Genomic DNA, 16,165 nt, shown 5'->3' on the forward strand with positions numbered 1-16,165 from the left:
AATAACCTGAAAATTTAGTTGCGAAGAAAATACGTCCCGGGGTATGGGGAGAACGCAGGTTTCTCATTTGAGGCAGGACTGGGCTGGGTTTGGTGCCCGCTTCTCCCTCGGTAGCGCCGAGCCCCCGCGGCACCGCACCGCCTCCCCGCCGGCCGCCCGGGCCCCGCCCGCCTGCCCCCAGATCCCCCCCGCGGCCGGGCAGGGCCGTTCCCCAGCGCCCGGGCAGGTAACGCGGGGCCGGGCCGCTGGCCCCGCCGCGAGGTGTGTCCCTGCGCCGCGGCTCGGCGGCGACTTGGCGAGCGATTGGGTAGGGCGGGCGAGCGGCTCCCCGGCTCCCCTGCTGGGCTCCCCGGCGCCGCGCTCCCGCAGCAGCAGCGCGCTCGCTCCCCGCTCCGCGCCGCCTCCCGCCCCGCTCCGCTCCGCTCCGCTCCGCGCCCGCTCCTCGCCCGGCCCGGCCCCAGCCGCCGCCGCCGCATCATGCCGCATCCCGCGGCGCCCCTCGGGGCCGTCCTGCTGCTCGTCCTGCTGGCGGCGGACTCCTCGCAGAGTGAGTATTGCGGCAAGGGGGGATGTTTGGGGGGGTCCGTCCCTCCGCACACGCCGCCCAGCATCCCCCCCCGCCCCCCCCGCCCCGTATGTGCGCGGGGGTGCGGGAGGTGCTGGCCCTGGGGTGTTTCGGGGCGGGGGGCGGGGGGGATGCGCGGCTTCACGGCGGCGGTTGCGGCGGGGGATGCCGGTGCGGCGGCCGCTGGGTCGCCGGCGTGAGGGGCCGCGGTACCCACGGGCGGGACGTCGGGCAGGGAGCGGGGGGCTTAATGCCCCACGGCGGGGCGGTTTGGTGTGCGTGGGGTGGGGGTGTGTGTGTGTGTTGTGGGCGGCCAGGCGGGCTCAGCTGTTCACGGCTGCCTCTCCTTCCTCCTGCTCCTCTCCTCCTCCTCCTCCTCGCCCCCCGCCGCCGTCCCGGCGCCCGGCGGCCCAGCCGTGCTGCTCCGCGCCCCGGAGGCTGCCCAGTTCCTGCGGCAGCGGCACCGGCGAGCCTACCAGATCTTCGAGGAGACCAAGCAAGGGCACCTGGAGAGGGAGTGCGTGGAGGAGCACTGCAGCAAGGAGGAGGCCCGGGAGGTGTTTGAGAACGACCCCGAGACGGTAAGGGCGCCGAGCCGCCGCGGAGATTTGGGTGGGTTGTGAGGCTCTGCCCTCCCTCCCTCCCTCCACCATCCACCCACCCCTGCACAGCCGGGGAAGCCGCTGGGAGGAGGAAGAGGAGGAAGGGGAACCAGAGCCATTAGGTGAACGACTGGAAGCCACACGGCGTAATTACGGCGCAGCCTGCGCAGGGGCCATGCCGGTGCCGGGATGCACGGTGGCCGTGCTGTCCCGTTAGAAATGCCCCGGTGAAGATGGCCGGGTGAGCAGCCCGTCCTGGCGCCTGCTGGCATGGCTGCCGTCTCCAGAGAGCGGCAGGGCCCTGGTCACCGGTGGTGGGAACCCATGAGGCAAGACCAGTGCGACATAATGCTATGGCTCCCCCGTCGGGACACCTTAGCATCCCTCTTCCCTTCAGCCTCCCATCCCAGCTGTATTTAAAATGTTGCGGCATATGTCAGAATAGGGGTTTCTCAGAAGAAGTATGTCATAAACACCTTGAATCCTTTTGGGCCATATTCAGCTTAGTCAGCATTTTGGAATCGGTAGGTTTGGGACCTGTCATGACAACAGCAGGAGAGCACGTGTATGGGAATGTGGTACTTCCAACGCGAAGTGTGGATTCACACAGTTACAGCCTGCACACCGCATGCGGGGCTGACTTCTCCAGCCTTCTCAAGGCTGACTGTCACTTCAGCCTTCTCACTTTGGACAGCATGTGGCTGCGGTTGCGTTGCTTTACTAAGCTTGGCTTACTCTTCCAATTACTTGACACCTCCTCTCTATGCTGTTTTGGATAGGCTGTTCTCATTTCAGAGATTAGCTGGCATTGATTTAGCAGTGAGAAGTGGATTTTCTTCAAACTGAAGCTTGATACTGCACAGCGTGTTCCTGTTAATGGTATGATGCTCTAGGGAGAAGATAGGGGAGGGAGAGAGCGAGAGAGCGAGAGAGCGAGAGAGCGAGAGCGAGAGAGAGAGAGAGAGAGAGAGAGAGAGAGAGAGAGTGTGTGTGTGTGTGTGTGTGTGTGTGTGTGTGAGTACACAGACACACCACAGGCAAGGGAGGGACTCATCTGAGGAGATGTTTTATGCTTCAGTCAGGCAAGTCTTGACATGTGTGCTTCATTAGCAGGCTCAGCACTGGATATACAGTGCAGTAGCTTGTTGACACAAGGCAGTAGTAAGCACAGCAAAAACATTGTGATGCTGGCTTTTCTTTTTGACAGTGTTTAATTTAGAGCTTAATATGGAGCACTTGCCCAGGCAGCATTTAACGGTACACATTTTGTGTGCACGTGTAGGCACATCTGCATGCAGCAGTGTTTGCTTCTGTCCTGGAAAACTGAGCTAATACACAATATGGATAACTGTAATGTGGTGAGAGTGGCTGGCACAACTATTTCCATATTCAAGTTGAATAACGTGACTTTAAGGTCAGTATAAATATTCACCATATAGCAGCAAATGCAGGAAAATTATCCCAAATGTGATTTTGTAATGTTCTGGAAAAAAGGTGATCTGAGGTCACCAGTTTTGCTGACTGGCTTCTCCAAGAAGGTAGCCAAAAGCTATGCATTGATAGATTAGTTTAGAGGGTGGTCGACTGTGTAGATGTATCAGTTTTTAACAATATTCGGTACTTACTTTGTTTATTGGAAAAAATACGTAGTTCTCCTACTATAATGAAAACAGTGAAATCATTTTGGTTTAAAATCTTCTCAATGTGTAATATAAATTCTCTAAGATCCAGTCATGCCATTTAAGCGTGTTGTGCAGGACAACGCAAACTTTCTGTCACTGCAAATGATTTTGGTCTTTTTGGTGCATTTCCTTCGTTACCGCTGCTAGGTCTCTCTCTAGTTCTGAAACCTCTGAAGAAATAGCACTAAGGCTAGATGAGCTTCTAGTGTCTGTGCCCCCTTGCTTATTTTGCATGCACTTCTACAGCAAAGTAGTGTATTTTATAATACTTTTAGGTCTGCAGTGACATAAGGTCCTACCTTTTCTGAGACACAAACCTCCCAAGAGCTGTGAACTTGCTTGTTATGGTGCTGTATGTCCTACTCCTTGCTGTTACTTTGTTTCAATTTGACTGTGAAGCAAGTGTGTCACTGCCTGTCAGGGGGATTTATGTCCCTTCCTATCCATTTTGCAATTAGCGTGTGACGTGAAGGCAGCAGCTGCTGTTCAGTAGCAGTTTTCTAATGCATGGTGGGAGAGGTCATGTATGCAGGCTGTTATTACTCTACACACTGGAAGCCTTCAGTGCTCTGTAAGGCATAGGTGACTACTCCTCCGGCAATATCTGTGGATTTGATGGACGGAGTATTAATATGCACCTGAGGTAATGGAAGTGTTTCTTAAACACTAGGAAGTTATCATGCTGTCATTTCACTGATGCTGCGTTGTACATCCTGTCCTGGTGACTGACAGAAGAAGGAAGCTAACTGAGACAGAGTTGACTCAGGAAAGATGAAAACTGTTTATAAACAACGCCTAGCAGTTTGAGGAATTGCAGTAACTGCAGTCACGCTTCAGTGTATTGGCAAGCTGCAGCTGATCCACGCTGGCAAAGTGAGGACTTTTTATTGACCAGGGAAACATGCAGATTGGTGTTGGCAGCTGATGATTCCTTGTAGTTTAGGAAGGCTGAAATTTTTGTCTCTGCCTACTGAACCTGGTCACAGGGACTAACTACTCAGGTCGTAGCAGAAAGAAACAGCTACAGCGCTTTTTGCCCCGCGCTGAGCCCTACAGCTAGCCTTGTAGTAGGCAAGCCATGAGGAATGCATCAATGCACTGCTGATCTGTGCTGTTGCATCTCCCAGGTTTTATGCTTCAAAGCACCAGATGAGGATGAATGTAGGCATTTGGCTGTTTACTGTCCCATGGGAGCAATGGTCTTACAGCCTTGACAACTGAAGGTTAGTTTGAGATCAGTTAATAGCTTGCAGCTTCCCCATTCAACCTCAAGAAAGGCTTGCAATGTGAGCACAAAACTGTTGTCTCTCTTCCCTGTCCCGCCCATCAGTCGAGCTAATGAAATGTTTGAGTCTTCCTTACAGACCTTGCATTCTTTTAACTCTCCTATGCTTGTGTGAAGAGAATCTCAAGGCCTAATTTCAAGACCTATGACTTAAAGATGTGATAGGAAATTGCATTAACTGATTCAGTCAGACAGCTCCAGAGGTTCAGGTATGATGAAGCAAGGCTGTAGCGTAGCTTGCGTGATGGTTCCCAGGCAAAACCATAACTCGATCCAGCCAATTACAACATCTAGCCAAGAATAACATTTCACCGAAAGATACCTATTTACTGGACAGACCAGTAAACAGAAATGAAACCTCGTGTACCTGTATCAGAGGACCCTTTTTCCATGCCTTCCATTGTTTCAGTGATCAGCTTTCCAAAGCAACATCTGCAGGCAGTCAGCAGAAGATACACATTCTCTGAAACCTGAATGTGGGTGTTGCCACATGTGTGATTACTTACATCAGCTGCTAAGAATAGTGTATTAGGCAGGGCTAAATAGCCATTCATTTGCAGGCCAGTGCAGCTTTTGTCTTTTATGTTACGGAAAATATAAATATAAATATCAGCTCACCCAGACTGGAGGAAGGAAGATCAACTGAAACATTTTTAGATTAGGGTTTTTTTTTAGGAGGCAGAACAAAACTCAGTCTGTGCCATTTGTATGACTATACATGGTAAAAACAAGTGTGAGTCTGGATTAAGGAGTCTTGCAGCCTACCTTTTTCATGAAGCTGATCATAACATCCTTAGATGTTATTGCAGAATTCTGGGATGGTTCCTGTTTTATAATTTCATTTATGCTAGAGGTACCAAACAGAAAAATGAAAAGATAACATGGTGGGAAAAAATAAGGATGGAAAACATGTTCATGGGAGGTGTGAGGACTGTTTCTAAATGAAACATTAAAACATTAAAAAGATGTGCTAAGTTTGATAGATGGAATGAAGTTGCAAAATATCTTGGATATAGAGATAAGGATGTTATCTTATTTAAAATGTTGATGAGGCCTTATAAAAAGCAGTACTGCAGAAATATTTGACCTTGGTATGCAGTCAAGGTATTACAGCTTGTTAACTGACTGATAAACTGCTCTGGAATTTGGTTGATCTGCTCTAAAAATGTGGTCGTCCAAGCATGTAAAACAAAGGGCAGAAGGGAGTGTAGTTGCTGGTGTTCTTGGAAATGTTGGATTTCGTTAAAGAATAAACACAGCAAAAAAGTATCCTTGGGCAAGGAGTTTTTCTGTTTTGAATGGCTCAGCTTAGGGAAGGTGTCCAAATGCAACCTCTTATCATTTGGTACCATAGTTTATCAGTACAGCATCTGTCACTGCACATCTTGCTTGCTGTTGTTACTGTTGAAGAACCACTGGTCTTCCTGCAGGTCACCATTGAAATCGCTGTGCTGAAGACTTTGAAAGGTGTTAGGCCCACCAGAAACGCTGATGTAGGTCAGCCTGGCCATCTGTGTTTACTGTTTATGGATTTGTCCCTCAATAGAGTACCTTGGAAAGCCAGCTGGTTCTCATATGTGTGCAGAATGAACAGCTGATTCACAGGCAGGCACATGAAAAGTTCTCCCACTTTTTGAGGGACTTGTATCCAAACTGCTATTAAAATCTATGGCTTGTCAGATACACAAATGACTGGCAGCGAATCAAGGTAACTTGGGCTGACAGGGACTGAAGAGGTCTATGGCTCACTCATCTAGTCCAGTCTCCCACTCATGGCAAGGGCAGCAGTGAGACCATCACAGGCTTTTCGGGACTTTTTACAGTCATGTCTTGAAAATTACTGATCCTAACAAAACATCCAGCAATGTCAGCATTCTTTCTGCTATGCTGGGATTCTCAAGAAGCTGAAATACAGATGAAGCAATGTGGAGGATGTGATAATGGTCAGTTTGGTTGGTTTTCGAGGTGTTATTGGCTCATTGGTTTTATTTCTTTATTTGTTCCATTACGTGACATGGTCATGATAACACAGATGAGCTGCATGCATGGACTAGAGTCATCCCAACTTTACTCTGATCTTTTAGGAGGGGTGCTTCACAGACAATATTAGGTCTTATTCCTAAGAATAGCAAGGTAGATACACATTTGTAAATACTAATCAGGAAAGTATGAAGGCATGTAGGGGGAAGAAAGGAGTTACTGGGGGAGTTAAGCAGTGTTAAATTTCTTTGAGTAATTTAGTGAATGTTGAGTAGTCTAGACATGAAAAATACTGATACCATCTTTAAGTACAGATGTCATCAGCCCTGTATAGAATATTCCTTTCTAGATCCAGGCAAAAATCTGGTTTTATTTGCTGTGAAAATTCTTCTCAATATACTGATTTATTATGGCATTTTGGCAGAGTGTGGAGGAAGGGCTAGATTTATAGCTTCCATATCTCTTCTTGTTGGTGCAGAATTCATATGAGCAAGGGAAAGAGTTACCGGAAAACTCTGTGTTGATGGTTTAACCTACTTGGACTCAGTATATGGAAGAATGGATTCCCAGGCACAGTAGTACCTGCTTAATAGATTTTGAGAAAGAAAATATGGGGACATTTAGAATTTTGTCCAGGAATGGATTGAAGGAGAGAAGAAGGAAGTAGAAAAGTTTGGGTGCCCAGGTATATGCCACAGTGGCATCCCAGCTCTCTGCTGGGATGAGATCTAGGTGTCCACCAGGTGTTCTCCCTTCCCTTTCTTCCTTCTCCCTGTAGCTTCTTGTAAAGGAAACACAGGAGGGGAGAGCATTGTACCAAAATCCAGTGGGTCTAAGTGATCTGCAAGGCAAACAAGTTGGGACTGTGGAGCAGGATGCATCTATCTACTTGGAGGTACAGACACACCATTTGTTTGTGGTGGTGGAGTTCAGTAGCAGGAGGGTGACAAAACTACTCCTGCCTGCCTTAGAAGGCAGGTCATACACTTTTTAGCTAAATGCTGCTTTATCAAAAGTTATTGAGAAGGGTGAGCAAAGTTTGCTGTTGGTGGAAGCAGACACAGCTCCGTCAACTCTGCTGGACTCATGCCTACCTGATCTTTATCTGTTTCCACTCGTGTGAGTTTAGCCCAGAAGTTCAGAATAGTAAATACTGAAACACTACATCACAAAAGTACTACACGCTAAACCTCCTGTGCAGCAGGAGGGAAGGAACAAGAGAAGACAAAAGTGGCTAATATTACACTGAGGGGCTGTTTGAAGACAGGATGGAAAAGGATGTTAAGAACGGTAAATTGAAGCAGGGGGATTATAAAGGTTTGGGTCAAGAAGGAAGATAATGGAAAAATCAGATAAAGTTAGGGTAAGTCAGTTTTTTAGAGGAATATAATAGCTTTTAATAAAAATGTGAGAAGGGGAAAAGGCAATTAAAAAATGAAGAAAACAATTTTGTGGCCATGGGCTGATTTAATTTTCTTTTTAAACTGAAAAAAAAAAAAAAAAGGAGCAGCTTATTAGGAATTAATACAGTTTGTTAGTGCAGCTGCATAAGAATCAGGTAAAAGAAACACTGAATCTGTATAAATTGGCAGTTATGGTTCATGTGTGCTCCAAACTCTAAGTGAGTTTAGTGAATTACAAGCAATTACTTTCCAATAAGTATGAAGAACAAGGATGCAACCGTCATTGGAGATTTAGAAGAAACTGAGAAGGAACATAGCAGGGAGGTTTAATTCTCCTCCACTCACATCACTTTTCAGGCTTTGGTTTCATATCTGGAAGCTCAGCTGATCTAATTGGAGTAAGCAACCCCCATGCCTATTCTGTTCACCCTTCCTGCACAGCAATTTGTGCAACTGCATGGACCGATTTAAGTAACCGATATAAAGAAAATTAGTCTGGAGAGAAAAATGATCATTTTTGCAGGTGGATCAGTTCCCCAGTCCAGTTTACCACACAGCTTCACAAAGGGTTGCACCAACACAGTGGAAGGGACAGCAGTGGTTTAGGATGGGAAGGCCAGGTGCCAGAGGAGAAGCAGAAAGAGTTGTCACAGCTCATGCTGTCAAAGAAGTGAATGAACAACCAAGACTTGGAGAATCTGAAGTTTTTCAGCAGGTCTCCCTTCCGTATCTGGACCTTCATCACTGTTTTGTTATGACTGGCTTTTCTAGAGGCTGCTCACACATGCACATGACTGTGAGGAAGTTTCCTTATTTATTGTTTTGGGTTTTCTTCCTGTTGCTTTGAGCATCAGCAGTGGGACCCAGAGGAAGAGCACAGTTGGAAAGTAAGGAGGATACCCAGGGAGGGGGACAAGTGTTGTCTTCACTCTGCACACCTGCCAGAACAGAAGGGTGCATAAATGAGGAGGTCAAAGGAGAATGGGTCATTCTTGCACTGTACCATATCATGTGCATCTGGAGAGCTAAGACATGTGGCCAATTCCTGGAGCAGGAAGTTGTAGCTCAAGTCCAGAAAACACTTAGGACAGGAACAGAAAATCAAAAGTTACTTAGTTATTAAAATAATGAACAGGGAAGTATGAGACCAGATTCTGTCACAAGGGCCTAGTGTTGTCTCAGATGTCACTTCCCTATTCCTTGCTTGCCTGTCCCCTCTGAGGCCAAATCCAGCGATGCTTTAAAGTGGCTGAACACTGAGTTGCAGCCTCTGCAGGTAAGCAAAATCCTCAGAAAAAATATCATTAGATTACAGGAAGGGGGAGAATACAGTATTTCTTTTCTTGAGTGGATAAAATGTTACAGAGACTATAAGAGAGATCACAAACTTTTAAATCATGTTGGATGGCATATATAATCTGTTCTATATGGCTTAAATAATTGCAGAGTAATGACACAATACAAGATGTTGAGGGGAGACAGCCTTTTACTTATGCTAGGTGTTTTGTTAGATCCCAGGTTGCTTAGTTTGTCTGAAGTTTCTAAGTGAGCGTTACAAATACATACACACATACAAATATTGTAACTGTTGCAACAAGTAAGGATTCAAACAAGCAACACCAAGTGAAGATCTGTTGTCAAATTGAGATCCTCTTTTCAAAGTGCATATCAATACAGCTGGAGGGAAAGTAGCCTTTCAGTCCCGAAGCAGAGGAGGAAACCTCAAGGTATTTGTGACTGGATTGCATTAAGAGTAACTTAAAAGCACAAACTCATTGGAATCGCTCTATGACTTAGTTTTCTTGGAATACTTGGCCCTTGGCACTAGTGACATCCGTTTCACACTGTTACTGTCCAGTCAAACCCTGTCTCAGACTGCATATAGAAATCATCTCTCTGTGCCCCTTACATCTTCACAAATGTAAAATATCTGTGTTTTGCTTGGCTGTGACATACAGGAACTTTTTTTTTCTTCTTTTCTTTCCTTTCATTACTTTTTTTTCCTATACTCGTGTATTCTCATCATTGATGGGTTTTTACTCATTGCAGAAAAACATTTTTTGCTGAAGTGGCACCTCAGTAAGCTGTTGGGAAATAGTCCTGCCCCTCAGAAGAGAAACCATAGAACCCATCTATGACAATAGAAGTTTTTTGTTTCCAGCCTTCGGGATTCTGCAAAGATGCCTAGTCTCTACCAAATGGGTGATGCTGGCGGGGGTGGTCTTGAATGTTTCTTGTTCGGGAAGATCAACAACTCAGTGGAAGGGGCAATCACAGTCTTTGTGCAACAGAATAGCTGGACAATGTGAAGTGGATACTTTGCAAATGGACATGAGATGTAAAAGCTACCCTAAGCAGCTGTAACTTTGGTGGTAGGACATGAGATGTGGGGGCTGCTTTTGGACTGTAGCATGACCTCCTTGCTTCTATAAAGTCTCACTTGCCAAATTGAGAGAAATTCTCTTTGTCCCTTGCATGGAGAATGTAGATCGCCCCAAAGCAAAATAGGAAGCAAACTAACCTGGCTGAGTGTAGGGTTCTTCACAATGAGAAGGAAAGCTTGTGAAAGCAACACTCAACAATTTGATAACTTCTGTAAGTTCTACATATTTAAAATTCTGAATTGCAGGACTGTTTAATTACATTGGAAAGGGGGAGGCCTAATCCTTCGGCTTGAGATTTGCTATGCATCAAAAGCCTAGGGCTGAGTTTTAAAAAATGTAGAGAGCTCTTGAGCATTAATGAGATTTGCATTCTCAGCTTGTAACAGTGAAACAACTGTCAAACACTAAGTTATAGCCAGTTATGGTTGGTAGCAGCCATTTCTTTGCAAGGATAGTGCAGGCCTGCTGTGTGGAAACATGAAGTGCATTTATAAATGAGGAGGTCAGACCATGCCCAAGACAAACATTCAGTTCTGAAGACAAGAGGAAAAGGGAGAACCATTATATGGAAATGAGAAAAGGGTATAATGTGGGAGTTGTTGCTGCTCTGTAAGGGGTAGCTAGGTAACTAAGAAAATGCTTTTTAGAAATTACCATTCCTAACACAAGTCTGTGAGATCCTCCAGTGTTAGCAGTGCTGCAGTCACACAACCACAGAATCACAGGGTGGTTGAGGTTGGAGGGCACCTCTGGAGGTCATCTGGTCCAGCCCCTCTGCTCAAGCAGGGCCATCGAGAGCCAGTTAGCCAGGAACATGAATGGTTCTTCTGTAAACTGCATCTTCTATCTGCTGTCACTGCAGCTCAAACATGATTAGATTCAGTGCTGATCAGGCTTACCTGACCTAGTACTCCAGCAAAAGAAACAGAAGCAGCTGGCAGGCCCTTTTGGCTGAGATTTCCAGTGTTGCCAGTTACTTTAAGCAACAGTGAGAACATTTTCCTGGTGTAGACAGGGTCATTGTTATGTTTTCAGAAGGGCTATTTTTATACAGTGACTCATGTTAACGCCTGTTCTGATTTGGTGTTCTTCCATCTTCTCTAAAAATGCAGCAGGACTACTGCATACCCAGTATAATTTCACTAACTTTTGGATTTTGTCACTATGTGAGAGTTTGGCCATAGAGTTGAAAATAGATGGTGACCCCAGTCACACTGTGGGTTTCCTTTGGCAGGGAAGCTGACATAGGTACTTCTGCCCCTTTGACTCCACAGCCCTGCTATGCATTATTACCTCCACGTTGCTGTTCTCCTCCGTTGTTTCAATGCAAGGTATTATAGGGGTGGCTCCGCAGAAACTATTCTTAACTATTTCACTGCAACCATTAACATTTGGAAGAACAAACAAATATAAAAATTAGCAACCTTGAGTTTTGAAGGGGGTGTTTGAGTTGATTTTCTTTTGAGGACACTTTTAAACTTATGCTCTCCTTTCATTTTAGATATCCAGACTAAGTGTTATAGTGGCTGTGTTATAAGGGTAGGAATAAGCTCTGGATGTAGGTGGGAGAGGAACTTCTTAACCCCATGAAAAAGTGTTTGAGTCACTCTACCCTGAAATAAAAACATGCACTCTTAGGTCTTGCACTACTGTTGTGGAAACCAACAGTTGTGTTTAATGCATTGAAAGATTTGTTTCTAGCGTGTACATGTGTTCATGTGAAAGGGGTGGGGGCTGTAGAGCTTAAATCTTTTCTGTTAAAGCACAGCTCTGTCTCTTGGACAGCAAGGGAAAGGTCTTTTGAACTGAGCTGAAATAAGCAAGCTAGGACCTACCCAGAGGGACCAGCCTCATGCCGTACTTTCCACTTCATTGTAGATGTGAGGCACTTCCCAGTCTCTCCTATTTCTCCCTCTTTACATGAGGTGTCTGCTGAGCTGTACTTCTGGTGGCACATGACACATGGTGTGTAACTCATCCTACGTGCTGGTCTGAGGCTGCAGGTGTCCTGGTGCCAGGCCCTTGAAGCTTCTGGCATCCCAGTCATACTGGTTGATAGTGGGAAGCAGACAGACAGAAGGTGTATGGGGTCACAGAAAGGAGGAGTGGAAATACATTAAGGTTTTCTTGGTAGGAGCAGGCACAGAGGTTGGAACTGTTGAAACTACATTTGTGAAGGTTGGTCTCTTGTGGAGGTTGGTGCCTCTGCAAGGTATTGTCTTCCTCCTGCATGCACTGGGACCTTCCTACTGGACAGATTGGTCAGAAAGCTTGGTGAGGTCAGCATTGGCACAACAGCCTGTCCAGAGGATGTTTATGTCCAACAGGTATCTGTTTATAGCTTTTTATTAAAAAAGCCCATTGCTCCTGCTTTTATTTTCATCACTAATTAGGAAAGCAACTCCAAAGCAGAAGGGCTGACAACATTTAAATGTCGACTTCTTTTAGCAGAGTTCAAAATGAAAATTTAACACTTGCTGTAATTCTATGGTGACTTTTGCTACCACAGTGGTTACAGTTAAATCACCTCCTGCATTTTGATCTGGTGAATACTGGGTGGCTTTCTGGATGGTGAGATGTTTGTTGAGCCTGAAACTGAAGATGACTAGTCGAGAAATCAGCAAAGTAGTAACAGAAAGTCTTTGCTAACTCCTTCTTATCAAACCTCAAAGCATTTCTCTTGGCATTTTTGTTGGATCCTGAAAATACATTTGAAGACTTCTGGTGGAGGAAAGATGAGTCTCAGACTTTTAACAGGGACCTGACCCTGTATAGGGTTTTCATCTACCCTGACATCTGTGGGTCATTAAGACTTAATATAGCACAAAAGACTGAAAAGGCATTGTGGAGTTGAGCGCTCACACGAGGAATAATGCATGTCTGGCTGACTTTCTGTGCAGGTTAGGCACAACCTGAATTTTTAACTGGGAAAACTTCTCCTCAGTGTTTTTTAAAAAGGGACTGCTACTTTCAGTTTAAGCAAGTTCCTTTTCTCAAGGTGGAAGATCATTTGTCCTTCATTCTTGAATAATCATTTGGCTGAATGGAAATGGAAAGCCTGTTGTAAGGAAAATTGATTACAGAGAAAAATGAAAAGTTAATCATGCAAGAATGAGTAATGTTAGAACCTGTGATCACATTGCTTTATTTTATAGTGGTATTATCTGCAGGTCCTGTAGAATTGGTGAAGTGCTACTGATTGGCAAGTAGTTTTGTATAACATAAGCGAATGAAGAAGATAGGGAAAGAAGGATTAAATTTCTATTAATAGCCTCCTGTTTAAATCACTTACCTCTGTTACATACCTTGTAAAATGAAGCTGGTGGTAGTACAGTGTCTTGGAGTTTCACTCTTCCACTGTTCAACTGGCATTGAATCAATATACAGTCAGTTTGCATTTGGAAGGTTATTTGTGCAATGAAAATAACTTACCTTAATTCTTCATTCAAAAGTAAACTTTATACAACTTTTCTAGCACTCAACTCATTCATCAGATGTCAAGGAGAAAATGAAGTTTTATGCCTTTGCCGTCACTGACTTGGAGCAATTAGGCTGGTGGCCATGAATGTGAAAGCTCCTATTTCTTGTCCTGTGAGTGCAGAAAAAGTTGTTCTTGCCAGTGTCTGGATTATCCTGTTGGTGGTTAAACACATCTGCGCATTCTTGTGACGTATTTTGAATAAAGGGGAAATAATGAAAAACATGTTTGGAATATTTCATCACATGCCACTATCATCTTCTCCTCGAGTGCTGGCTGAAGTTCAGTTTGTGGTTATAGCACAGCTGGGCACTTATCTGAATACTTAGACTGCTTAGATTTACTTTTATTTTGACTGTATTTTTCTCACTTCTCTTTTCCAAAACTAAACCTTAATAAAAAATAAGAGGGAGAGGGGACCATGGTAAGTTCTGAGCTCCTCACTCGGTTCATTAACCCGAAGAGATACTACAAAGCTGAACCCCAAAAGATGCCAAGCCTATTACCCTCATGTCAGAATTGAAAACTAGAATCAGTGTAAACTACTTCTACTTCTTTATTGATGCTCCCATGATTTAGGCTGAATAGTTATATGGTGTATTTCAGTAACTGAAGCATATTTGCCAGAAAACAATTGATTTTGGTGGTGAATGACAACAATGAAATTGATTGCATTAGACTGTCCAGGTCAGATTGAATCACTGTGTGTGCCTGTCTCTGTTGTTTGTACATGCCTGTATATATGCATGAGCTTATCCAAACATCTGTAATAAGAGGAGAAAATAAAAAAGTTTCTTATCTTCCACATTGCATAGACCAAATTAATTTTGTAGAATACAAGATATTTACTGTCCCGATCTCATGGCAGATAGTGTTATATGAAAATTGCTCATGTTGTATGAAAGAGAATTATACTATGCATATGCTTTCATAATTAGCTGAGAAATGCTTTATTTTAACAAAAAAAATTAAGCACTGATTCAATCCACAAGTTTTCCCTCATTGCACACCCCAATTACAATTTTAACAGCACTTGAACTAGTGACTTATATGTTATGAAATCCAGTATGAAGTTGGAAAGAAATGCTTTTTCCTGGCCAGGAATTCTGGTATTTTTTTAAGAATGTGGTTTAATGATCAGCTTAGGCCAATCTCCCACCCTTCCCTGCACACAGCTGCACTTTCCTGCTGTTCCTCTGTGTTGGTGCAAGCAATCATGTGACTGGCAAGACCTCACCAGGCTGAATATTTTTTTAACCTGCAAGGTTAGAGCCACATCACATCAGCAATCTGCTCCTCTCAATGTATGGCAACACTGTTGACATGAGGTAGGGAACAGTAACGCATGGCTGTGTACCACCAGAGGAGTGGGAATGCCTTTTGTGGTCTGGTTTTAGATTAATGAATGTCCACTTTCCCCTCACTTGCAATTTTTCATTATTCCCTTCCTTGAGCAGACCATCTCCACGATGTGATGGAGTGAGTGGTATGGCAATGGGTGCTGTTACAGTGGTGGGGTGCTCATTGTAAGAGCAAAAGATACACTTTATTTTAGTGGTTGTGGTGTTAGGGTACCGCCCGTGTTCTGCATCAGCCAAGAGCCTTCAAGGTGGGTGACTAAATGATTCTGTACCTTCCTGCTGGGGCTTTGTCTCTAGATTCCTCTTTCTTCCCCTACCTCAGGCCATCATCAGCACCTTTTCCTCTTGGATACTGGGTAAGTGGCTTCGTGCTCAGTCACTCTCACTAGGTCAGCTGTTGTCAAAAAATACCCTGAGACTGGAACTAATGTTTCTTTCCTTTTCAAAAGACAAAATGCATGTATGATACTGTGCTTCTTCTGGCTCTGAATAAGAAGAAATTAGGATGTTGGTGTTTGGATCATGTTAAACAACAGCCATGCAAGACCACCAAACTAACAATAACTCTTAAATACTATGACAATAGAAGCAAATATTATTCAATAAATCTTTGCTTTTTTTTTTTTTTTCCCTCCTACAGGAATATTTTTACCCGAAATACTTGGGTGAGTTGCAGCTTTTACTTTCACTTTGTGGCAGTGCTGGTATGTGGTGCCTAACACTGGAGCTTGTCACAGCTGAAGTCTCTGCTAAGGAAAGTGATGGAAATCTGATTGCAATAAATATGCATTGCTAACTTTTAAGACAAACTGTACATTCCTTATGTGATTTTGAGGTGTGTTTTTTACTTATGTATAGATTTGCATACAGAGATCCTTTATGTGTTTTCTGCATGTTAAAATGTTGATGTTGAATTTATGTCTGTAGCTTGCAGCATTAGGAAATAATTTGAAGTCTTCTACCTTTTCCCTTTTTAATTAAGTTCGCTATTAACTAATCTCCTTATTTTTTTTAAAAAAATAACTTCTTTTACCAGTTGAACCACTGGCTTATTCTATTGACTGTATCATAGTCATGACATATTGTTTTCTATTTGTGTTTAATGTGTAGGACTTAAGATCACAAATGCCAACAGTTTGCGAAAACTCCATGTGCTTTTTAGATTTCTTAAAAGAGATTTAGTAGGTCAAATTTGAGTAGCTACTAACATCCTTTTAGAATCATAGTAGCATCTGGTTAAGTGATCAGCCTCTTCAGATGGCTTATAACTCTACTGTACATCAGAGCTAAAAAATGTTAATGAACTCAAGAATTTTAAGGCATCTGGGAGATTATAATATTACATAGATTTTGCATCCACCCTCCAAAGCCTTACTTAATGAATAAGTAGGCCAGGTATCATTTTACATACTTTGAACAGCTGCC

The 16,165-nt window shown here is 44.1% G+C and overlaps 1 protein-coding gene across 1 annotated transcript in view; it reads left to right on the forward strand.

The window, feature by feature from the left end:
* Positions 1–213: 213 nt before the first annotated feature.
* Positions 214–16,165, forward strand: part of GAS6 (growth arrest specific 6) — a 42,954-nt gene continuing 27,002 nt past the window's right edge. Inside the window, exons 1-3 of the mRNA XM_074816921.1 lie at positions 214–547; positions 980–1,146; positions 15,381–15,405. Of these exons, the coding sequence (XP_074673022.1) occupies positions 478–547; positions 980–1,146; positions 15,381–15,405 (262 nt within the window). The 5' untranslated portion in view covers positions 214–477. The remainder of the gene's footprint in view (positions 548–979; positions 1,147–15,380; positions 15,406–16,165) is intronic.

Source organism: Strix aluco, chromosome 2 (assembly GCF_031877795.1).
Source record: "Strix aluco isolate bStrAlu1 chromosome 2, bStrAlu1.hap1, whole genome shotgun sequence".
In the NCBI taxonomy this organism is placed as follows: domain Eukaryota; kingdom Metazoa; phylum Chordata; class Aves; order Strigiformes; family Strigidae; genus Strix; species Strix aluco.